Source organism: Haemaphysalis longicornis, unplaced genomic scaffold (genome assembly GCF_048455015.1).
Source record: "Haemaphysalis longicornis isolate Haplotype H1 unplaced genomic scaffold, Haemaphysalis longicornis Haplotype H1 scaffold_9, whole genome shotgun sequence".
Classification (NCBI taxonomy): Eukaryota; Metazoa; Arthropoda; class Arachnida; order Ixodida; family Ixodidae; genus Haemaphysalis; species Haemaphysalis longicornis.
In genome coordinates this window covers 8836644-8862201 of record NW_027526460.1, presented here as the reverse complement: position 1 = coordinate 8862201, position 25558 = coordinate 8836644, and the positions used below count along the sequence as shown (strand labels likewise).

At 47.6% G+C, this 25558-nt stretch overlaps 2 protein-coding genes across 4 annotated transcripts in view; both read left to right on the top strand.

Moving 5' to 3' along the window:
• Positions 1-8386, top strand: part of Jwa (PRA1 family protein Jwa) — a 38029-nt gene extending 29643 nt beyond the window's left edge. Inside the window, exons 5-6 of one of the 2 annotated variants that reach the window (XM_077683556.1) lie at positions 5817-5899; positions 8215-8386. In XM_077683556.1, the coding sequence (XP_077539682.1) occupies positions 5817-5899; positions 8215-8240 (109 nt within the window). In that variant the 3' untranslated portion in view covers positions 8241-8386. The remainder of the gene's footprint in view (positions 1-5816; positions 5900-8214) is intronic. The other variant, XM_077683557.1, reaches the window with a different exon arrangement.
• Positions 8387-10752: 2366 nt separating this feature from the next.
• LOC144153670 (DNA-(apurinic or apyrimidinic site) endonuclease 2-like) lies at positions 10753-25488 on the top strand. 2 transcript variants are annotated; one of them, XM_077685329.1, is made up of 6 exons: positions 10753-11207; positions 21835-22105; positions 22311-22454; positions 23826-23898; positions 23964-24054; positions 24305-25488. In XM_077685329.1, exons 1-6 carry the CDS (start codon positions 11087-11089, stop codon positions 25210-25212), a joined length of 1608 nt encoding a protein of 535 aa, XP_077541455.1. In that variant the 5' UTR covers positions 10753-11086; the 3' UTR covers positions 25213-25488. The 2 variants fall into 2 exon arrangements, with proteins under 2 accessions (XP_077541455.1, XP_077541456.1); XM_077685330.1 differs by lacking the exon at positions 10753-11207 and adding an exon at positions 21421-21710.
• The last annotated feature ends 70 nt before the right edge of the window (positions 25489-25558 follow it).

Sequence of the window (25558 nt, the reverse complement as noted above, 5' to 3'; positions counted from 1 at the left end):
ATGGGGGTTAAATATTAATCGAATTCGACAAACGATTAATGTTAGCTGGCAAAAGGAAAACTATACACGAGGAGTATCCTGTTTTCTGAGGCGCAAATCTGAACGGGTAGGATCTTCATATTCATTGCACACTCAGACGTACGCGGTCAATTAATAACTTTGCAGGTCATTAATGATAGATATCTCGGTCGCTTCTGATTTTGGGCGCGACGATTTATCATTTAAGGCTGCGTACGTACATTTCTTTTGTAACATGTGCGTAGTCTGCACGACATGAGATTAACCGTATATGTGTTCTGAATTGGAGTGTATAGAATGCGAAGCGCAAAGCTTCGTTTGCCGCATGTCCTCGCCTCACTGTTTTTACGTCTTTCTTCTTTTTGAAGATTTCAGTGCGGCCTTTGCAGATTGTGATTTTGAGATGTATGTTTCTATTCTGCCACACGGTGTACTTTCGTGTGAAGCAATAAAAAGCTTCCCACAGATGATTTGATGTGTTGGATCGCTTTAATACTCTAGCTGAGGAACGTAGCCAGAGGGAGGGGGATGGGGGTTCGAACCCCCCCCCCCCCCCCCGCCCCCGAAATTTTTTTCCAGTCAGCGCGTAAGCGTTGCAATGACCGTATTCTGAGCCTGTCCTCCACTCCATGTGTTTCATCGACTCGACGGAGTGGAGCACACCGCAATGCTTTGAAAAATGCCTTGGACTGGAGGCCCGAGGGGAGGGGGAAACGTGTTCCTTTAAACAAAACTCCTCTCCCTTCCAATTACCCATGACAACCTCCGGAAAAAATTTCTGGCTATACGGCCATGCTCTAGCTCATTTCTTAAAGGTTGACGCCGGTACAAACTTGAAAAAAAAAAAAAAAAAAAGTTGGGACATTTCAAGGGCAGAAATATTTTGAGGCGGAATACGTGAAGTTTTTCGCGCTAGCATTCGCTGTAAGGTTTCATTGTTGTTGTAAGTTTTTTTGTTTTGTTTTGTAGATCACCGGTCTCATTTAGTAACACGGCTATCAATGAATTTGCGCAATGAGCGCTCCTAACTCGCCCCTACATTCTACAGTGGTCGGCGGAGGAAAAACGACAATAGGCGTTGGAGCCTCAGAATGACGTATCCGCTCCCCTGCCGTGCAGGTGGAACCGCGAATGAGCTCCGAACTTTGGGGATGCGCGCCGCTAATCGCGAGTGAGATTCGAACTCTTTAAACGCGCAGTAGCGTCGATTCTTACTTGGCTTCTCCCGTTTCCTGATGTGTGGCTTTAAGCCGGGGGCCAAAATTTTAACCAACGAATATTTTTACGGTTGTTAAGTACGTGCTTCCTCGCGTATAACGTCCTCCTGACCGTGTAAAGTACCGGTAAAAGTACCGGAGATCACGGCCTAAAATAGCTTTGATCACCTAAGAACTGTGCCGTGAAGCGGTTGTTGCAAATGATTTTGTTGCGGAAACACACACGCCTTTTACAAGCCGACCTAATTTCATTTCAGGAAACGCTTTCTGTTACTCCCTTGCCATCCCATATGCGCGTTGCTGTAACAGACGGCGGAAAAAAAAATTTTTTCGGCGTGGTCGGAACGATAGAGTCTTCACCTGCGCGACGCTCACAAAGCGCGTCTTTTTGCCGCACCACGCGCTCGGATCGAAGGAAATGACCGATGGGCAGAGCTCGCTCAAGGCAATGTCACATTTGTAAAGAGAGAGTAGGAGAGGGAGCAGACTTTAATTGCCGTCCCTTTTAAAGACGAATGCACCGAGCGGGGGTGTCTGGTGTCTTCGCCCCTTCCGAAGGGGGTGTCAGGATCTACAGTGCTTGCAAATGTCCGTCAAACCGGTTATCCGGTTAAACCGGATCGGAGCGACTCCGGCCGTGAAAGCAGGTTATCCGTGTACCCGGATTTTGAACAACTTATAATCAGTATAGCCCGTTTGAGTAGCCGGTTAACCGGATATTCGAAAACTCGAACGGTTGTTTGAAAAATACATTCTGCAATAGAGCTAGCAGCCGCGAAGAAGAAATGGGCTTCGAAACAGCGACGGCGACTCGGTGCCTCCATAAAATCGACGCCAAAAAACCTGCTGGTGTTCGCAAAGATATCTTTCGTACATAAAACAGAAATCCCGATATCGGAAAATGCGGATACAAAACCGGTTAGCAAGGTGCGCGAACAGATTACTCCGGTTATCCGGTTATCCGGCTTTCAAATTCGAATAATCGATGACCATGCAGAATAACCGGATAACCGATTTTGCCGGAAAATTTCTTCTGTATTGCCCTACTATCAGGAACCCGTGGGCCGACTAAAATTGCCTGCGGCCCACATTGCACTAAACAAATGGCAAATAGTTGCGTGGCGCAGGTTGCAACATCTTGGAGACAACAAACCACATTTGTAGAAAACAAGAAAAAATCAACAGACTAGGGACGTAAAAATGGGACGAGGTGTTATTGCTTAACGGCTGATTACCCACTCTTCAAAATAATTGTTGTGCGACCTTTATAGCAATAGTTCAGCTACTCTCTCGTTTCACTGACGGTTGTCTGGTGGGTTTTCATATTTTGCAACATGTAAAACCTTACCGCTGTGGTTTGACCGATAACCGCTATCTGACCGAGCGTCGTGAAATAATTATTATGGCCGTATACTTGGTTTTCTTCCAAGTGTTGCGTTTCTTCTTCCCATAAAAAAAAAAGGATATCCCTAAACTTTGCCTCTGTATAATTTTGCCGCATAAATATAACGCACACGTCCATATTGACTTGAAATAAAAAAAAAACTGCTTGGCAATATGCCTTTACAGCAAATTTTTGCGCGTAGAAATGATAGTGTCCGCGGGAATTTCTGCTCGGAAATGTCCGTGGATGACGGCCTGGGTTCATAGGTCGACAGCTTATAAGCTTCGCTAAGTTAACTTTATATGAACTCCGTAGGCGTACTGAGAAATGAACGGTAGAATTTTGACATGTTGGTATGACTCCCGTCTCTGGAAGCGCATCCAGTGCCTGGCAGCTCGTATCTTAATTTTCCGTTCAGCGCAGGTTTCGGATCGCAGGCCGACATCGCCGCGAAACTGCGCCAACCCTCCCACATGAATTTGTCACTGTAGTAAAACTGAACCGCATCGACTTTCATCAACGAGATATAAAAAAAAAAAAAGAACACAAATATATGCCAAGAAAATGCAGCGAAACCTCGCAATTCAAGTTTTGTAATGACTGAGTTGCAGTAATTGGTTCTCGAAGGTAGTTGAAGTGTTGCCATTCTTCGCGGTGTACGTGTCTGAAAGCCGGCTTCTAATTTTGGTGTAAAGTAATGCCTAATGTTTATGTAAATAAGGCGCGAAGTGCATGACATTATTGTAAGCTACTTAACCTGGGGCGGTATTCTCGTGTTTTGTCCGTTTTGTGTCCATTTCAAAAGTGTCCGTTTGGAGCAAGCCCGGATTGTCTAAAAGCGAACATCCGGATGTGACGCCATGCGAGCACGGCGCAGCTAAGAGCCGCGGCTTTTCGACACAGACGATTTGGAGCAGATAATTTTTCTTCGCCTTGTTGTTGGTTCGCTGGCGGAACAATAAACACATAAAAGATAGTTTAAAACAGGCTTAGTCGTTTAAAATGTGTTTACAAGAACATTTGCGCTAAAGTCACCCCAAAGCCTGCCTGCAACTGGAAGTACGTCTCAATCAAACAGATGCAAAACGGATAAACACGAGAATACCGCCCCTGATGTAACGATGTATTGATTGTGTGATTGCTCGTGAGTCGTGATATTATCTGAAAAGTGTAACTAGCATTATGTACGAGAGTGCTTATTTTAAAAGTACGCGCTGAATATCAGGAGTAACCCTGTAACAATGCTAGCATTTTTATGCTTACAGTCAGTAAATACCAGTCAAAAGTCGGCACATATGGTCGGGTGACACGGGCTGGAGGAGTATGTTACAGCTAACACAGAAGGGAGACTAAAACGTTTGTAGTGAATCACAAAAGGCTTCGCGCTCACGTATTACTGACACTAACCATCGATCATATCAATTCGAAGTTGCATTGATGTCAGTATTGCAGCTTCTTAACTTCTTGATCATCGCTCATTTTGGGAATGTTTGACTCGACATTAGGCAGTTAAATAAACAGTGAGAATAACGGCATAACCCTTAACATTTATCGGAAACAGGTGAGCACCTAGAACAAAGCCTTGGGGCTCACCGGAATCTAGGAGGCCCAGTAGAGATTTGTAATTATGGGCCATAATTAAAAATTACGTTTAGGTCTATTAGCTTAATTTGTTGAAAAATCGCCGATTTTGTCACTTACTTTACAAACGGTTGTAAAATGTATTGCACTCATACGTGTTGGTGCCCCACCTCCTGATGTGCACTTCCCCTTCTGCTTTGTGCGCACATGTACAGTCTTAGACAATTGAAACGCGAACATGAAGATATGAATCGGAACAAATTTCATTCCATTTGCAGTAGTAAAATTGCGGTAATAGCATTTTCTAAACGTACACGAATTGCACCGTTAGTTGACATCCACGAACAATATTCTTGTACTTGCGAATCCTGGTTCATATCTTTGTGTTCGCTTTGGTCCTTTGGTCACGATTGTACTTGTACATCATGCTGACTCGCGCTTATGTTAACACTTACCCACGCAAAGCAGCTGCGGCTGTAGAAATGTGTTACCTTCGCTTTGGCTATTGCGCACCCGACACTCTCTGTCCCATTTGAACCTCGCGCGGTGCAGTGCGCTGCTCATGTGTCTCGAGTGGCAAGCCGCGGCTTTCGGGTGTGTACCAAAGTCATCGTTAGGCTTGCGGTTCAGTCCCCTGAGGATGGTGAGAATGTATGCGGGCCAAGTATCATCGTCATCATTCGCTATAGGCCGAGGAGAGCTTGCATTAATTTTTATATTCTTCTACGGGCGGTTTAGGAAGACGAGCAGTTATTATTTTTCCGCACTTCCCTACACTGCTGATGCATGCCAGTTTCCACGTTTATGCACTCCCTTTAAATCTACGTTATGTTTTGTTCATTTGTGATGAGTAGGTCGGAACGCGTAAGCCGCTTTTGTAGTGCCGTTTCCTTTGATTTCTTTAAATCCTCCCCCTCATTTTTTCTTGTTCGCCACGTCGTCTTTGTGGGCGGCTTATATTCACCGTGGCCGAGCCTAAACACGGGATTGTAGAAATTGGAACTTTTTGAACGAGAACTTAGATTCTGGAACTTAGAACTTGTTAGCCGCGGGAAGAGCTTGCCTTTGTGGGAAAGTAAAAAAATATGTAAAGCTGGACAGGACGTTGCATATTATGGTTGTGGGCAACCAGGATGTTCACCTCGCGTTGTATAGACGAACCATAGCCGGAGGCTATGGAGGAACAAGCAAGTATAGTTCATCTCACAAGCTACCTGCAGCACTGTGGAGGCTACGTTGTTGTCCCCCTCAGGGCGCCTAACTCATCGCGAAGGAAGCGACAAAAGGCGCTGGGGCCGTGCGGTGCCACTTGCCGAGAGGGGAGAAGGGAGTGTCCTTTCAGGAGCCCCTTCACGGCGGATTAGGCGCCCTCAGCGGGCGCACTATTGATAACAATGTAGCCTCCACAGTGCTGCAGGTAGCTTGTGAGATGAACTATAGATAGCTGCACTGCGCGTGCATTTTGGGATGGTGAGTGCTCGGGTTGGCCAAAGCGAATGACGCAATGCGACGTGTAATGCGCACACGCTTGGCGAGCCTGCTGCTACGCTGCGCGCACACTGTCACCGGTGCACGGCGTGGTACTGACTAACCGGCGGCCACCGCGCCCCTTGCAGTCGCCACGTTGGCTCAGCGGCTGTGCAGGCCGGCTGCGATCTGGCTGACAAGCTGGAGGAGAAGTTCGCCCAAATCGGCCAACGTACGTCCCCTCCATCTCACGGCTGCACAGTAATGCACGCATGCGCTGCGTATAATATGTATATGGACAGGGCTGCATGAGGGGTTCTTTTCCTGGAAGGGCTGCATGAGAAGGTATACCGGCCTTGCAAGGCCGCCGACCAATCGGCGGGACCACACTCTGTTACCGAACACTCTGTTGCCGAGCATTGCGATAAGGCTATGAAGGTTTTGCCAGAGCGATTGTACGCGTGATTTACGAAACAACGAGCTGCTGGCTCTTTTTTTTAAATGCCGTTTAACGTACTTGTGAAGGAATCAGCGCAGTGAAACCTGAGTCAGTTGTATACAGGCGAACCTCGTTATAACGAAGTAGTATTGGGACAGCAAATTAGTTCGTCATAGCTGATATTCGTTGTAACAGTAGAGGTAAAAATCGGCTATAACAAATCGACGATCTGGCTCGCGCAAAAACACTTGATACAGAAATGCATTTTTTGAGGGTTCGAACCCACTATACACAAGGTAACCCTTACCTTTCTCCTTGTTGCATTTCGAGCTCAATGAACCGGAACATGAGTACGTGAAACTACAACATAACAGAGTTCACTTGACAAAGCAGGACCGCGTCCTTGTTTATTTGATGAAGAATGGGATCGTCGTCCGGTGGATACAGCACTGAGCAGGATGAAGTTTTCCACAGTGCCCACGAGCAAAAGGGCCTTTATACCTCTGCAGTTTAGGACTAGGGGGGGGGGGGTTCCAATTAGCTTCTCAGCCTCCTGGTCCAATATTTCTTCGTTATATCCGATATCGCGCAGCTCTCGCAGTTTCAGTTTCGTTTTAAAGAATAAGTGTCATTGAAATAAAGCGTGACCAACCAAAGTCTGTATTTAGTTCGCAATAGCCGATAATTCGCTATATCAGTGTTCTTTATAAAAAGGTTCAACTGTATTGGCGCATGAACATGGCATAATTTTTTTTTAATTCATTCAATATGCAACCCGTTGTACAGTGTTTCTAGCCTCGTGCAGCCACTTCGTTTTCGAGCTGCGATTCCCACATATGTCAATCAACTATAAATTTAAAATTGGCAGTGTTCTTAAGTTCCCTCAGCCGTTCAACGCAGGATTGTTCCAAGATGCCCGGCGCGAGTTACAGTAATTTCCCGGGATGGTTCGTATCAAGGCTTCCACGGTCAGGTAATGCAATCCTCCAGCTTCTGCGGGCGGCCGCATCTCGCAGCGTGCACACTGTGCTGGAATCGAACACTGATTCCTTACGTTTGCGGCAAAGAGAGAGACAGACGCTGTTCATTTTTTTTTTTCATTTCGAACGTCTTTACTGCGCGCGCTAGATAGAATAACCGCTCCTTCCTCGGGCGTATAACCGACGAACTCGCAGCCTTATTACCAGTAGGGTGGTTGTGGCCTCAAGACGACCGGTTTAATTGGCACCGTATAGCCGGCTTTGACGGCCTCAGTCGCGGACGTTCTCTTGCGCTGCTGCTCAGTTGTCTATGCACAATGGAGGTCCTCGGGAAGGGATGCTGGAGCGGCGGGCACAAGAAGAGGGCCGCGATTCATCTGCTCTTGTACTTTTCCACCGGATGTATACGACCAACTGTATACCATACATTTGTCGAAGACATCCTCATCTACAGGTTGCTAACGTGTGTCATTGCTGGGCATCGCGCGGGGTTTATGCCTGATCGTGGGTTCGTCTCAGGCGAGTGCATGTTTCGTTTCGCTGTACCTTTTTTTTTTCACTTACACTCACAGCCAGTATCGACGTTTTTCTTTCGCAATTCTCCGGCAAACAGAAGTGCTCAGTGGGCAGGCACGTTTGTAGGGCTGTCATAGGCTGTTCTTTTTGCGTAGATACATATATTGCACGATTTGTGCGCGCGTTGGCAGTAGGTGCGGCGCACGTTTTTACCCGTCCCCTTGCCTCAAGAGAGGGAGAGAGATAAATAGCATTTTTTTTTTTAAATATCTGTTGCCATTGTCATATATATTTCGTCTGCGTTCAATCACGCTTTGGGTTTGTTGACGAGCAGCCCAAGTGTCTGTGTTGCCTGAATTTTTTTTCTTTCTCCTCGTGTGTGTGTGGGGGGGTTCAGCATGCGCGCATCACGCATACAAGAAACAGTTCCAAATTCATTCAGCATACCCAAAAATTCCGTTAAAGGGGTTGAAAAAGGGGTTACCTACACTAATAGCTACACGGCTGCGTCTGCGCCCAATCATGTGAATTTAGCGTAAGCAACGAACTTTCTTCTGACCTGTTTTGTCCATTGTTTGGGTCGTAACTGTTAATCCCTTTTTCGCCCCGAAGGTATGAAGATTAACAGGAACAGGTGATGACGACGCCACGCACTGCTTGGGGAACGGATGCAGCAAGTCTCTCCATTTTCGTGCATTTGTAACTGGAATGCATTTAGAGGAGACATCGACTGCGCTCTGCCCTTCAAGCTCAAGGACTTTCTGACCGCAGGCTGAACGAGCTTCGGGGACGCTTCGTCGGGTCCTTCGCTCTGTAATCTCGCGCACAACTCACGTGCATGAATCACTGCAGCTATATTTGAGCTCATCTCAAACCGTGTTGTTAATTATGCAACCTCTGCGCTCTTTCTGACTTTTGTATTTATAACAACGAAAATGTTCACTCTGTAATGCACCAACCAACGAATAAAGCTGTATCTGTAGAGCTTCCACCTAACGTCTCAGACTCGGTTCTGGTCGAACGGAATACCTTACGTGCTTTACGTAAATGGCTTTCCGTAACAACGAGGGGAACTGTCATGCCAATCCTCGGCCGAAGGAGACATCATGCAGCGAAGTGGGCCGAAAGAACCCTGCGGTAATAATTTTATTCGTGGCAAACTTGAGCGTCGACATTTCATTTCTTTATTATTGATTCTTTGATTATTAGAGAGCGGCCCAGAATAAGACGTTGTCACCGCTTTGTACGATGTGCACAATCGCAACGCGTGCTTATACCTTCATAGGACCGCACTTAATGAGTGAACCTATCTCGGATAAGCTTTGCAACTGGGAACACGGCAGTTGGCGGATATCAGGAAGAAATGCGCCAGTGAGGGTGACGTTATAACGAGCACTGCTAAGCCTACAGTCCGTGATATCGCCCTTTTTCTCCCCTTACTAGCCATGCCCGCGAATGTCTAACCCGGCTGCACCAAATACGTACGGGTGCTTCCGAATGTATACAGTGCAGGGGCCAGACATCAGTGTCAAAAGGTAAACACGAATTCGGGGAAGCGTGCACTCACGCTCAAGACTTGAATGGCGAAGCTGTAGGTGAGCGTTGACGAACACACAGTTAAGTTTCATTGTTTATTCCATAGTGCTACTCGTCGTCGTCGCCGTATGCGTCGAAGAAGTCGTCGTCCGCGCGAGTGGCAGGTGCAAAGTCACTGCGCAGACGCTGCCACGTGAAGGGCTCACCTACAGTACTGAGCGCACGCGCACGACGACGCGAAGACTGGCTCTTATACGAACGAACCGATAGGAGCTCTCTATGGCGTGGCTTATCGTTCGAGCAGGTGTTGCGACGATTACGGCGAAGCGCTCCTCTCGAGTGCTGCTGCGGCCGATATCACGTGTGTCTCCGTTGTCTAGCGGGTGTTAAGACAGCTGCGCGATTGCGTTCCTCTCGGGAAGTTTTCTGCAACACCGAACTTGCGGCCAGTAACAACAGTTCGGCTGTTGAGTTATGGGAGGGATCGCAGCAGGCGTCACTCAAGTGACAAGTCTAAGGACCACATTTAGTTATTGCACACAGCCTGTGCTTGTATGAATCTGTCCTCTGAGAGGAGGTGAGTGCAACGTCGTGGCCGCCCCCTGGAGATATATATGCGCAAAGTAATGGTAAATGCGCTCGGAATAGTAAAGGTGAGTTTTTCAGGCGGACACGTCGGAGAGCGAACACTTCTCTGCGATGGCGGATACCGAGGAGGCCCGCTGATCGCAATCCTCTAGCCGCATCGCATCATCGGACCATCGCATCACATCGCATCATACATAGTTTGTGAAACGAAAACGCAACTGGCTGCTGTTTAGCCATTTCATATCGCAAATTTTATGTCCCGCCTCCCTGCTTGATTCATCCGTACTGGTGTCGTGAATAAAACACGGCGCTCTGCCTGTTCGCGGAGGGAAGCGAGGGCATGCTGCTCGAAACGTGGCAGCGGTGACTTTTATGCGATTGATCGCATGATGGTTTGAAATGACCGTTCTCTGTGAACATCGCAATCATGTCTGCCACAGGGACTGCGACGCCACGCAGACCCTGCAACCACTTCAGACGACGCATCTGTCAACGCCCCCACTGTTTTGTTTCCCAACGAGCCTGCTGCCGTTGGTCTGCTTCTCAGGTACGGCATATACTGCGTATCGTGACCAGCCTGTCGTTTTCCTTCAGCGTCTGCAGTAGCGCGGCTGCGACGCCTCCACTGGATGAGATGTTTCATTTCCGCACGGTGCATCCGGCATTGGCGTTCTTGAGTCGCTCTGCGTTTACTACTTGCGCTGCTGAGCACGAGGTCGCGGGTTCGATTCCCGGCCGCGGCGGCCGCTTTTCTGATGGAGGCGAAAAGCAAAAACGCCCGTGTGTACGAGATTTCGGCGCACGTTAAAGATCCCCAGGTGGTCAAAATTAATCCGGAGCCCTCCACTACGGCGCGCCTCATCGCCTGCGTTGCGTCGGCGCGTTAAACCCCACAATCAATCAATCAATCAATCTGCGTTTACTACAATCGTGGCCATGTACTCGTGAGTCGTAACGCAGGCGGTACAAGCCTCGCCATTTCAGTCCGCGGTGGCGCTCTCTTTGCATGTGCCAATGGTAGGCGTTATGTCAATACGGCATTGCAAGTGATAAGAATCGAGCACCTGGCTGATATCGGGTGATCTGTACGCAAATTCCGTTCCAAGTGGGCATTGCTTGAAAGCTCCCTACTTACCACGCCCCATCAATTTGTTGTGTCGGCTTCTCAGCAGTGCGCGCCGTTCGCCCAGAAAATCGCGCTTTACAGGCAGCACGTACACACTTTATTTCGCTCTCTGATGGACGGGAATGCCGTCGCTTACACTGTGTGTGCATTGGCTATGGGTTGTGACGGCGCACACAAACAAAGCGGCGCAGTGCGCACGGCTTGCGCGACGTCTGCATTTTGGGCAGCCGCTAGATGTGTGCCATTATGGCTGCTGGCGTGAACTCGAGCAAACTCAAACGCGTCGAACGAGCCCCATGTGTGGTGTGTGCGACCGCTTGCGTTTCCAAGACGATGGGACCTGTGTGCTGTCCAGGTAAGCTCGGGTTCTGGCACTGCTAATCGCAGCACGCGTTAGCATGTGGTCGGCTATGGTGTTCAGTCCTATTCGTGATTGCTCAGCCCGATCGTATCCAGTAAAACAGCCTGTAAAACCGAGTGCTCGTGTACCCTCTCTTCTTGATTCGTCTAACGCGTTGTTGCTTTCATTCAAAGCTACGTACCCGGAACCAGCTCGAGTTTCAGCTGTTCTGCAGAAAAAAGCCAAACGCGCCTTCAGGCGACGCGCGTGTTGAGACGCGGCTTCGCTGGGCGCCGGATGATCACCGATTTCAGCGGCTGTTGAGATCGCATTCGCCACTTGAGGCAGCTATGCGAAGGCCATCCGTCAGAGACGTCGCCCCGTCCTCGTCGAAGCAAATTTGGAATCACACTGAGCACACTCAAGTTAAACAATCGGAATAAATAGCTTTACAGTCGTCCCTCAATGTCTGATCCATTTCATTACCGTTTCTCAGCCAAGCGGTACGGAATCGTCGTTACGGCCGGATTCATTTCGTTGCGACTTTCGCGCTCATTTTATTCCTTTGATGGAGCAATATGGTACCCGTCCTTTTGATTTTTTTTTAGCATAAGTCTTTTTGTTGTTGTTGGGGCTCCTTTGTTATTGGTCAATGATTGTTGTATTTGTGCTATGCAGTAGTACAGTCAAACCCGGCTATAACGAACCCGGATAGATCGAATTATGCTATATATCGAACAAAAGTAATTCAGTTACGGAAATACATGGGAAACATATTCCTTATAACGAAGTGCACATCCGATATATCGAACTGGGCGCGCCTACAATGGCCGCCGAAATGCATGGTCTTAGAGCGGTGATTGAGATGTGGATTGGCCGTGACCACGGAGCAAGAGTTGCGGCTGAGACATTGCGCCTCGCACGGAGCGACGTGACGCCCGACACTTTCCGTTTCCGAAGCGCGGGACTCACGACGGAACCCGCGCAGTCAGCGAGTCCGGACCAAGACAGCAGCATCGGTGAACTGTGGGAAGAGCTCCCCCACGTTCCCGGTGATGTCGCGAGTGAAAGCCGTCCGACGCTTTAATGAAGCGCTTTCGGCAGTCGATGTGCTCCGCCAATGCTTCTTAGATTTTGGAGGACGCGGACTCGAACTGGTGCAAACAATGTTTCGTGTAGAAAATGCTATGCTAGTTGAAGCCGCCATAACGAAAGTGAAAACAAAAATCACCGCTTTTTTCTTTGCGAAGTAGGCAGTTCAGGCGGAAAGTAGCTTTAGTATTTGCAATAAATGTATTATTTTAGGTATGTTAATGGCTACTTTACTGTGTTCGTTTCTGCATGCGGGGATGGTGGAGTCGGGGAGGAGAAGGGAGGGGGAAGCTCCCGTGGATTGCGAGCTTGTAACAATAAGTTCGTTATAGGCGGGTTCGGCTATATCGAACTTTTGGATAAATCGAACTAATCGCGGTGCATATTGCAGTTCACTATAAACGGGTTTGACTGTATAATGAACATTTAAGAGTAGACTAAGCGGTAGGTAGCGAGGGGGGAGGCTAAAGTGCTGGAAGGGTCCTTCAAAGATTCATGGTGCTGGCTATGAGTCGGGAAGGGACTTCAGGTCTGCGTACCCGCAGCGTATACGAACCCCTCCCTTTTTTGTATGCGCTTTTTTTTTTTTGCCGCTACTTCGAGCGGTGAAGGACAAAGGCGTCGCAGGGGCGCCGGGAAATACCATTGCGCTCGATTCGCACGGGGAACAACACTTCGGAAGACATATAAGACGTGTCGAGTGCTAGGAGCGTCTCGCCAGCGTCTGGCGCAATCCCCTCTCCATGGCCGCCGCATCGGCGGTGTCGTGTTTCTTCCGAGCGTGCCCCTTGCGTGACTGGCTCGACCCAGACCGCGTCTACGCGCCTGGCGGAAAGAAAAGGTTAGGACATTGAGCTTCCCGCGAAAATAGGCGCACGAAGCGTTATGCGTCGGGAGATGCAAAAGTAGACGCCAGAAACCGATCGGACACTCGTGCGGCTTTTGCGTCGGCGATATGTATTCAATTCATACGAACGACGACAGTGGAATTCATCACGTCACAACGAGCGCGCAGGATTTTCGATATAAACTGAGCCAGGAATGCAGACAGGAGAATCGGACGCATCCGACAAGGCAAAAGAAAAAAAAAACAGAAAAAAATAAATTACACTAGTTTTCTGTTCTAACAATTTTTTGACATGCCGAAAATTTTGATCCATGAAGTTGTCGACCGCTGTAAAATGTGCAAGTTGCGAATTTTCCGCTCAGGAAAGTTGCGGCAGCGCGCGAGTCCCGTCTCGTTACGGTGGCTTGCACGAAGGTGTCCTCTTGCGCGCACTAGGATTCAGGTTTTCAGGTTTTATTGAAAAATATTTGTATACAGGAAAAGAACAATGGCAATTATTATTACAGAAGGAGGTCCCAGAGTTTACACTGTCGAGGGGACCTCTTGTGCTGAGTACAAAAGAAACGCACACACAGGCAGGTAGAGCGTTACAGAGACCAGTGAAGCGATATTTGGCTAATAACGAAAAAAACATCAATAGAACATAATTAAACAGATATATTAAAAGAACGGGTTAGACGTAATAAATCAAGGTTAATGGTCATTGATTACCGGCAAACTGTTGACCACAAGTGATTTTTTTAAGCAGTTATGAAATAAGCGTTCAGAGTTGATGAATTTGATGTTTGTGGGCAATGAATTCCAAAGAATTATTCCTGAAAAGAGGACTGTTTGTTTCCCGTAATTAGTGCGCACTTTTGGTAGTAGCATATTGTTTCGTTCCGCGAATCTGGTATTATTGGGGTTTAGCAATTGTGGGGCAGAAATATTAACGACAGTACCTTTATTTCGAATTCGATGAATTAGAATGCCGAGCTCTAATTGTAGCGAGTATGTGAGCGGAAGAATGTTCAGATTCCGGTAGATTGGGAGGGCAGATGTCTGGAAAGGATTGAATGTAATCAGGCGTACTGCTTGGTTTTGCAAGTGTTCAAGGTGAGACATGTGAATTTCGTACGTGTTTCCCCGGGAAGATAGGCAGTATGTGAGGTGGCTGTGTATGAAAGCGTAATACAGTGACAGAATAACATGCTGCTGGAAATAACGGCGAGATTTGATTAATACATGTATACCAAAACCAATTTTTTTAACAAGGAACATGACATGTTTGTTAAATTTTTGATGAGAGTCAAGCACAACGCCTAGAAACGTGGCCGTATTTGATGAATAAATCACGTGGTTATCTAGATGCTCGGAACTAAAAAGGTTTGCTTGTGAAAAACCATGAAGCATGTTTTTCTGGCGTTTATGTGCAGCGCATTATTGTTACACCATGACACAATGTTTACCAGTTCCTCGTTAAGTCGCGTCGCTGAGTTGTGAAGATTCTTATCACCGGCAAATATAGTCGTATCATAAGCGTAAAGAATGCAATCAGAACTGTTTAAGGCAACTAGGTAAGTCATTAATATACAAAAAAAAGAATCGACCCTAAAATGGATCCCTGCGGAACACCTTATACCCCTGTCACACGGGCACTTTCAATCGCGATTGAAGTGAATCGCGATCGAGTTTTCGAGCGCGCTCGGCGTACTGCCGATGCTACACGGCACGTTTCAATCGCGATTGAGAAGTTGCGCGGGTTGCGCTCGTGTTCGCCAGATGGCGCTAACCATGTACTTGTGGCCGGCGTCTGGTAACTTCGCGCGGTCGTAGGTATACGTAACTATGTAAATATTACCTCACGCTTATTTGGGTCAAGTTATTTCACACAATTTGTGGCGTTAGTTGAAGTTGTCACATTCGGTGCCATTACTGAGCGGGGACGAGAGTATCGCCGCTTTCGTTCGATCGCGCTTGGAAGCCTCGATCGCGCTTGAGAAACGAGGATTGAGTTCGAGCGGGATCGAGCTCGATCGCGATTGAAACTGCCGTGTAGCAGGTGCCCGATCCGGATTGAGCTCGATCCGGATCGACTCAATCGCGATTGAAAGTGCCCGTGTGACAGGGGTATTAATTAATAGTTATTGGCTGTGATCCGGCATCGGCAAATTGAACAACCTGTGTGCGGTCACACAGATAACTTTTTAGAAGGGTTAGAGCCGGCCCACATATACCGAATGATTCTAATTTCGAAAAAAGTATACTATGGTTAATTGTATCAAATGCCTTAGTAAAATCGATAAATATTGCCGCAGCCCAGCAACCATTGTCAAAAAAAGTTTTAATCTGATGAGTGAATTCTATTAGCGCTAGCCCCGTAGAAAAACTGGGCCGGAAACCAAATTTCCGTGGTGTGAGAAGGTTAAATTTTTCTAGGTACTTAGTGAGGCGGTCAGCAAGAAGTTTCTCGATTAGTTTACTTAAGAATGGCAGGATCGTTATTGGACGGTAGTTACCCAACGCATTTCGTTCTCCTTTTTTGAAAACTGGCACAACTTTTCCAAGTTTAAATCTGGAGGGGAAAATGCCTGTGGTAAATATGTTATTTATAAGAGTAGCGAGAACACCCGAAAGCTCACGAGCGACAAGCTAATTCTTGATGGTTGAATGAGGTCTAACCCTGGACCAGTACATTTTAGACCACACAGAACACTGAAAACCTCCTCCGGTGATGTAGGGCGTAAGTAAAATGATTGGGAACAACGAGCATAATGCGGATTATTAGTTGGTGGGATTGAGGATACCCTCGAAAAAAAAACTTGTTGAATGCATTCGCTATATCGGAAGAATTAGTCAGGCACTTTCTATCGACAACATTTCATTTGCGCTGGGTGCTTGCTTAGACATGTTCAAAAATTCCTTAATTAGTTCCCAATTTTTGTGATTGTTGTTACCATTTTTAATAATTTGATTTTGATAATAGTCTTGTTTTGCTGCTTTTATAACTTAATTTAGATAACGTTTGGGAGTAATTTTTGAACCGCTTCTGTAAAGCTAGATTAAATGGGCGCTTTTTAAGTTTTTTATGTAGGTTGTCCTTTTTACGAATACACCGTAGTAGATTGTTTGTGATCCACGGGTTTCTTGGTGCAGAGTAGCGTTTGTATGTCACAGAAAATGATGAGCATAAATTGTTTCCGTTAATTTATTAGAAAAATTGCTGAAAGCGGCTGCAACATTCGGTTCCTGGATTATAACGTTCCAGTCAATGTTTGAAATTAACTGTTGAAACAATTTGGTGTCGAAGAAAGACCTTGTTAGGGTTTTTCCCTTGCATTGATTATGAGTTTCGACCTTTCTGTGTTTATTTCATTTCAATAAAATTCCTCTCTCTCTCGACCAATAAAAAAATGGGGTAATGGTCCGTAATATCAAAGTTAACGATGCCCGCAATCTGAGGCGAGATGACGTTCGTTATAGGACATGATCAATGAGAGTGCCATGGCGGGGTGAAGTGCAGCGTGTAGGCGATTGTAACAATGATTCCAAACCACGGCCAACAAAACATTTTACGTATTCTGCGCAGCAGCTGCTCGTGATATCTGTAATGTCAATGTTTATATCACCAACTGTGATTAAATTTTTGTTTTTGTGATTCAGACGGCTCAAAATTATTTCCAGTTCTGCGCAGAAATTCACGTACGATGACGAAGGTGGGCGATAAATGGAGGCAATTATGGTGTTTTTGTTAGACGGGAAAGAAGCGCGGTCAAATTCAAGCCACACGGACTCTACTTTATCAAGGTTAAATTTTATGCCAGAGCGGCGCCTGTATGAGAGCAGATTCGAGATGAATATGGCTGAACCACCGTGGCGATCACTTGTTCGGTGGGCGTATTCCGCTTCATAACCCTGTATGGCAAACAGCCTATCGTCATCGCATGACAACCATGTCTCCGAGAGACAGATAATCGAAAAATTATGATCAAGGAGTGTTAGGAAGTCTGTTGCGTCATCCTTATGTTTGGGTAAACTACGTGCGTTAAAATGAATTACGGACTTGTGCGACGAAGACGATTTTCTGAGTAGTTCTTTAAGTTGATCTACGCTGTAGTACATGCTAAGCTGGTTATCTGATAGGTGATTGTTCATGTGAAGACGGAAAGATTATTGACCCCCGAAATGCGGTGCACATGACTGTCTTTGCACTTGCGAGCTAGAATCCATCCGTTTGCAGTTCAAAGAAATTCCCACTGTTTCTCTCGTTTCAGTGCAAGTGCCTGCGCAAAGAGCCGCTTGTTTTCGGGGGTCAGGCGAGGAACTATTGTGAATTCTTATACACTGGCTTCATTTCTGCGGGAATCGTTACGTCGCCATGTATTCAAGTCCAAAAGAATAGTAATACTAGAGAGAGAGAGAGAGAGAGAGAGAGAGAGAGAGAGAGAGAGAGAGAGAGAGATACTAGGGGCGCCGGAAAGATGGGGGTGGGTCAGGTAGACTAGCGCCGCCGCTGTTGTCAAAAAAAGAGAGACCCATACCCTCCCATGTTCTGGAAAGATGAGCGGGATTATGGCTCTACAAGCCAAAATAAGGAAAAGTGGTTGAAGTGATCCAAAGAGCAAGGCTCAATACGACTGAGTCATTTTGCCTGATCGTATGGTTCGTCTGCCAATGCTGTTAACAGGAATTCTCAATTCGCCTTTTGTAGCGTAAGCTACATTGGCCGAGGTTGAGCCGTTTCGCGTGGACCTTCAAGAGCCGTGCTGCGCAAGCGCGAGGAGCATTAGATTGGATTCGATTGGATTGCATTGGATTAGATTGGATTGGAAATCGTTTTAGCAGCAGTAAGAACGATAATCAGCTAATCCTAGACAACCAGGAAACAGAATAACCAGCTGAACTTTAAACTTTAGCTCACGCTACGGATATCCTGGCATAGCCGAGCTAAGCCACTGCTATTTTTTTTAAATGCAGAGCATTTCAGTAACTCACGATGTCACCCGCGTTGACGTTCGTAGTCGTAGTCCGCACCCCTCCCCCTACACTATAAAAAAAAAAACTATCCGGCGCCTGGTTTCGATCCCTCGACCCTGCGGGCGGAACGCAATGTACATGGTGCTCTACCCACTGCGCCACAAAGCCAACTTTTTTTTTTCTTTATTACATGGAAAAATACGCTCAGACGTTGCAGTACGAGGAATAAAAGCAAACAAAAGAATACCCTGAAGTTATGAGAAGCAAATATACATCAAAATTCAGGCAAACACACACAAGCGTTCAAAAGAGGGAACCAGTCAGGTGGTTGGTCAAGCGAACTATACACACTATGTACAAATGCCACAGTTTCTCGGAAATAAAACTTAGTTGATCTTGGTGGCTCAGCATGCCTATCACATAAGCGGCATCGCCACAGACTGTACAAACCAATTAACACGAACATGTCATAAGGTGGCTCACCAGGATAGTCGAATGGCAAAAATCGGATAAAGAAAGGCGTAATATCCATGTCTTTTTTGAGCGTTCGCTGTAGTATGTCCCAGAAAAATACAGCATCTCTGCAGTCTACAAAGCAGTGATCAATTGTCTCTGGTCGAGTACAGAGCCGACAGTCTGTCGACCAAGATAAACAGACCCCGATCTTCCATCCAAGTTTTAACAGGGAGCGTGCCAGTGTGTAATTTAAAGAAAAATGTTTTAACACCTGGCGGAACACACATTTTACACACTCTATTGAGGACATCCTGGTACGGACACTGTAGGTACAGAACACGATATAAAGGTGTGGGAAAAAGCCCAGAAACCAGGGCATCAGAAATAGACTCGCGCGTAGCAGTAAATAAGTACTCAAGGCTAAACCGAGCCTGTAAGAAGCGAATTGTGTCAACCACTTCTTTGAGGAAACCTCGCGGGCTTCGGGCTGCGTCCACAGACAGCGAAGACACCAATATCAGGGAGAAAATGTGCAAGACGTATTTGCAGTACAGCTTTCAAAAAGGATGTTGAACATCTCGAAAGTAGAATAAACGAGAAAGAAGCTGCCAAAGAAACAGATGAACAAGCCCAAGTCCCCCTCGCACAACCGGAAGGAAAAGGTTATCTCGACGCATTGGCTCACTACGCGAACACCAAATGAAGGTTGCAAAAATCCGGTGAAAAGCCTGTATCCTGAGTCGTGAGCAATGTAACACCTGTAGGACATAAAGAAGTCGGGTCACAAGGAACGTGTTACACGCCCGAGCACGAGAAAAGATGGACAGCAGCTGCCGTCCCCGCCAGTCATTCACTTGGCGCTGTAGCTTCACCGCCTGCTCCGACCAATGCGAGTCAGTATTGCGAAACTGCGAGAGGGGTACTCCTAAATAAGTTAGGTCTCTATTCCAATTGATTCCGGCGAAACAATCGGGTGTGGTTCCCCATTCTCCTAACCAAAATCCGCAGCTTTTCTCGAAATTCAGGGCCGCACCTGAAACCTCGCAAAATTCTTGTGTAATGGCAAGAGCATTCTCCACGCTGGCCTTGTCAGTACAAAATAAAGCGACATCATCGGCATATGCTAAAATTTTCACTTCGAAGGACGATAGCGTGAACCCTCTAACATTAATGTCCTCTATTATGCGCATGCATAATGGTTCCAGATATAAGCAAAACAGGAGTGGTGATAATGGGCACCCTTGACGAACCGATGAAAGAAGGTGGATTGGTTGGGTTAATCGACTGTTGACTATCACTCTTGTCGAGCCATTAGCATAACATATTTGAATACCTTCGGTAAGCCAAGACCCTGCGTTCACATGCTGTAGAGCACGAAACAGAAATTGGTGACTGACGCGATCGAATGCCTTTGCCAAATCTAGTTGTACTAAGGCTACCTGGGCTGACGTACCCGAAACACACTCCAATATAGACCTTGCTATGTGTATGTTAGTTTGAATAGATCGCCCACGGATGCCACATGTCTGATGGTCACCAACTAGTAGCTCAATTACATTTTGAAGACGGTTGGCCAAAATCTTAGCGAAGACTTTATAATCTACATTACATAAGGAAATGGGACGATATCCTTCTACTTTACGCAGTTTGTCAGGATCATTACTTTTGGGGATTAGAACAGTGTGGCCTTCGTAAGACTGCCGCGACCATCGCTTATATCACACATAAGAGCAGCGAAGCGCTACGCCTGATAACCGCGGAGCGCACCGATGTCGCCGATTCACTCATTCGTCAAGCTCGACTGCAATCAGCGCTGTAATGAACTAAATAGTCACTTTTCGTTGTTATTTTTCTCTTGAGTTCGATCATGTGACCCAACAGCTTACAAGGACAAGTATGGACAAATGCCATGCCATGGAGGAAAAAAAAGTTAGGAGACGGCATGACGTCACGCAGCTAGCCTTCGCAAGCCCAGGTCCGTTGAAGCCGCTCCCTCCGCCGTTTCCCTTTCTCAAGCCGCCGCAGTCGGCCCTCCAAGGTCGGGTGGGCCGGCGGCGGCGGCGGTCTCCGACTCCGGGGCATCTCTCGTGTTTCGTTGGCGGTAGCTGTTCCCCGTCCTTCCTGCATTTGTCTGCTCGGCGATCTCATGCCCGTGTGCGGGCAGGAGTGCCGCGTACGTGCGGAAGACAAAAGCCGTGGGAAAAAAAAACCAAAATATAGCAGGCTTCGCGACAACGGGCCGCAGAGCAGTTTCGAGCAGACGAAATTGAAGAGCGCGGCGGCCCATACAGAGGCGGTGCGGTGGGGTCACGTGGTGCAGTGACGCCTGGGCCGACTTCGATTTTACTTTTTATGCATAGGCTTCATGTTTCTCCGGCGGCGCCGTCTCCTAACTTTTTCTTCCTCCATGTGCCATGCATTGGCATGGAGGAAAGAAAATTCTTCCTCCATGTGCATTGGGTTCTCTTTGTCATGGAGAGGCTTGTACTGCCCTCTTATGTTGCGGTTACGCCAAACAAATAATTTTTATTTCATTGCCAAACATAAAAGCAAAATACTGCATGTTATTTGTATGTTCCATGATCGCTGACTTGACAATGGTCTCCTCGATTCGGCTACACTTTCTGCACTAGTTCACAAAAGTGCCGTGCAAGTGCAGCGCCAACTCGCAGTCTCGCACAGGGGCTAGTGCAGAAGTGTAGAAGAACTGGTGCAGCACGGCGTCAAAACGAGGGCCGAAGTGCAGGTGGCGCAAGGTGCACTGGCAAATCGAGTGCGCGAGTGCTGCACCGCCTGAACTGGTGCAGAAAGTGTAGCCAAATCGAGGAGACCAATTTTCAATTTGTGCACCGTAAGCCCGTAAGAGTTCTCTAGTATTTTATTGCCCTATGCGGTATATTCTCAAGAGCTCCCGTGAAGTCTATGTTAGTTTTTTATTCTAAGTCAAGAAAAGAGCTGCAGCCAAGCCAACACAATCCAAGGAGCTTGCGCGCTAAAGCATGATTTAAATGTCGTGGTAAAATTCGTGCTTTGTTTACAGAACTCCGATGAAATGAAGCTTGTAAGTTGGAATATTAACGGGCTTCGATCGCTGAAGTCAAGCATGAAGGATGTCTTGCTTGATCTGGACGCTGACATAATTTGCTTCCAGGAAACAAAAGCAACTCGTAAGAACCCACTTCATTTGTTGCAGTGGTAGCCACGTACCCCTTTACCGTTTCAGTGGTGAATGCATTTGCGTTTAAAGGGCGTCAACTTCTTCCTTCTTTTTCTGTTTTCTACACTCTACAGGGTGCGTGTTGGAGGAGAATTCCGCTATCGTCGACGGTTACAGCTCGTACTTTTCATTTCCGCGTCACCAGAGCGGTTATTCGGGTGTAGCTACGTTCTGCAAGGACAGCTGTCGCCCATTTGCAGCTGAAGAAGGCCTGAGCAACGTGTGGTCAAGTCCGAAGTGTCATGATTGCCTGGGGTCCTACGGGCAGACTTCAGTTTTCGACAGCAAATTTCTAAACGCAGTCGACGGCGAAGGACGTGCAGTCTTGACGCTGCATCGTGCCACGTAAGTATCAACATCTTTAAAGATGAACAGTCATCTCATTTGTGTCTCAGGAAGCTTTGATAATAAAACTGTGCAGCGGTTGCAGTTGCTCCAACAGGGTCGTCACTGCGGTCTTCTACATTGGAGCGCAGCGGTTACCTAATTACTTCCATTATTTTTAAGGTGAAGCTGTGCATGACGTGTGCATGTTCATTGCACTGCCCAGGTTTGGCGAGGATGTGAAGAAAATTGCCATCATCAACGTCTACTGCCCCCGTGCCGACCCAGAAAAACCAGAACGTGGCCAGATGAAGCTTGATTTCTACAGGTTACTCGAACTCCGTGCAAGAGCATTGTTAGAAGATGGAATGTGAGTTCCGAACTGGTTTCTTGCTTTGCAGTGCCTAGAGTGCCGTCCGACGGCTCTTTAGCTGGCTCTTGCAGTGCCGTCCGACGGTGCTGCAAATGTATGCTCCCGTGCCGTCCGGCTGGTCCGGCGCTTGAGAGCGGCTCCTGTACAGAGCTCTCAGCACACGGCCAGCACGAAAGAAAAAGAAAGTGCTCAGTTCCTTATGATGCATCAGCCAGCTCAACATCAGACGCTTGCGGGCGGTTATATAAGCCGTTGTGTTAATGTATCCCTGTGAGCAAGCGAACCGAAAACAAATTAGGTGCAATGTGAGCGTACTCATTCCCACTGGCAACTTAATTACCACGCCGCACCGCGTCGCGAAGCGATGAGGCGGCCTTCGCTTTTAGTCGCTTTGCGACGGCGGAGCCGATCGCTTGTCCCTTGTCGCGCAACGACCTCGCAAAACCAGATAGTTAATCATGGCTGCAAAGTCACCCGATGTAGTCGGTAACGAAACGTTTGTTTACATCTGCAATGGCAAACGGCGGCGAGCCGCTACCCGGTCAAAGTTGGCCACGCCGGCCAAGGCGGGCTCGCTGGGCCGGCAAGCAGCGTCCCGTGTGCTCACCAGATCTTTGGTCTGTGGCTTCAGCGTACACATGTACCAATAGACGAACAGTGGGAGACTCATCAGCGTGCAGAAACTACTTTGAATTGTCAAAGCAAGCTTCATCTTCGTAGGTATAGCTAGACGCATAGCGGGACGGTAGGCTGACTTGCACATTGAGTTTCTCAATAGCTCACATTGAGAAACTCTATGGACTTGCAGCCTTGTCGTACCTAATCGGCGAGTAGTAAACACTCGTAGAGTTTCAACGTGAAGTTCGAAGGTGCCAGAACTTTTGCTTCTGTGAAAATAAGCGAACTTTGCAGTCTGGGATACAGGTGTGGCATGTAAGCAAACGTGTGTATTTCTTGCTGCAATACGATGTTGAAAAGTGTCTGCTTCAGTTCGTTATTTTCGACTCTTCGCGCAACCGGCAATGCTTTGGGTACTGTTCCAAATGAAGTCGCATACATTTACATATAAGCACCCACGAGCATCCGATCTTGAGCTGGCTGGTGCGTCGTCAGAAACTTCTGTTTTGTCGTATAGGTATCTCAAGACGACTGAAGCTCGAAGGCGTGGTGCTGGCCGTGTGCTGAAAGCTCCGCCGCTCAAGCGCCGGACTGGCCGGACGGCACGGGAGCATACGCTTGCAGCGCCGTCGGACGGCACTGCAAGGCCCCACTAAGGAGCCATCGGACGGCACTCTGGACACTGCGTTCTTGCTTACAAGTTTGCATGTTCAAAATGCACTCACAGGTGCAAAACTGTTGAATGCACAGGGAAGTGATCATACTTGGTGACCTGAATACTTCACACCAAAAGATAGATCACTGTGACCCTTCAGACGACGAGGTAAGCCCTGCAAATTAGGAGTGCGTAGAAGCAAAATTTAGCACATCAGAGGTGTTCTTGTGCAGGACTTCTATTCAAACCCAGGGCGTCTGTGGTTGAGCAAGTTACTCATGGATAACAATGGTGAAAATCCAGCAGAAAAAGAGGTGACCAAAGGTATGAAAATGTTGGTGTGCATGCTTGCTTCAGTGTTGTATGCAGCCGCATGAGGTGCAGAGAACCGTAGAAGTATTTCGAAGTGCAGTGGGAGCAAGGTTAATTCTACTGAACGAAGCTACACATTGTACCTTCTTGCATTTAGGCGCATCTGCTTTCTTTAATGAATCGTTAATTCCTGTGTGTGCAGGCCAGTGTCACCCTGCGCCAGGGCCTCTTTCAGTGTGGACCTCTGCTTTGTTGCACGCAGATGAGCCTGAGAAGGCCTGCTTTCACGACACGTTCAGGAGTCTCCACCCCGCTGCAGAAAAGGCATTCACCTGCTGGAACACTCGGCTGGGTGCACGCCAGACAAACTACGGCACGCGCATCGACTACATCCTCTGCAGCGATGCCCTGCGACCTTTCCTGAGCAGCAGCGAAGTCCTGCCCCACGTGTTCGGCTCCGACCACTGCCCCGTGAAGGCTGCCTTTTGCTGCACGCCCTTAGCCTCGCTCCAGTGTCCATCTTACGCCACAAGGCACTGGCCTGAGTTTGCAGGCCGCCAACAAACCATCGCGACATTCTTGAGCAAGAAGCACGCATTCAGGAATGAGCCGATAAATTTGCTGGCAGGGTCATCGAGAGATCGTGCAGAAAGCAAAGAACAACCTTCCAAGAAGTTGAAGACTTCAAAAAGCAATGGGCAGTCTACTCTCAAGGGCTTCTTTGCAGTCGAAAGAAAAGGAACCAAGAAGGCTGAAACAGTGCTGCCGGATTCGACTGCATGCAGTGCCTCGGTGAACGGTCACAAAGCAGTTAGCTGTGGAGAGCTGCCTGCCACAGTCACCCCCAGTTGTGAGCCTGGGGCAGCGGTTGCTGGGATGGAACTGAACCGTCCCAGTGTGGATCAAGGTTTGGGGGAACAGGTCAAGCAGGCGGACTCCTCCCACGCTTGGAAGAGCCTTCTCAAGGGTCCGCCCACTGCTCCCATCTGCAAGGGCCACAGTGAACGGTGTGTCCTCAGAACCGTGAAGAAGCCAGGGCCCAATCTGGGTCGCCAGTTTTTCGTCTGTCCCCGACCTGAAGGCCATTCATCCGACCCCAGTGCACGCTGCAATTTCTTCCAGTGGGTGAACCCACCAAGAAGGACAAATGCAGTTACGAACACCCCATGACACCTCTCCTTGTGTTACAGTCAAGCTGGAAGTGCAGTGTGCATCCCCCCCCCCCCCTTTTCTTTTAATTACAGCGCACATGCCTACAGAGGGCAATGCTCTGCACATCGCATTGAGAAATCAGTAATGTGTTTCAGCATATTCCCTGGCATATTTTCTCAGTGATAACCATGAAGCTATGCAAGGTGGCAGCATTGACAGTTCATTGCAGTTACACCAAAACACCATTTTCAATTAGTTCCACCTAACTTAAAAAATAAAATAATTTATTCTTGCCCTGTGTTTTCTGCTCTGTGCAGCTATGCAAATGTGAAATTCTGAGCTTGTCCTTCTCAAGTCATGAAGT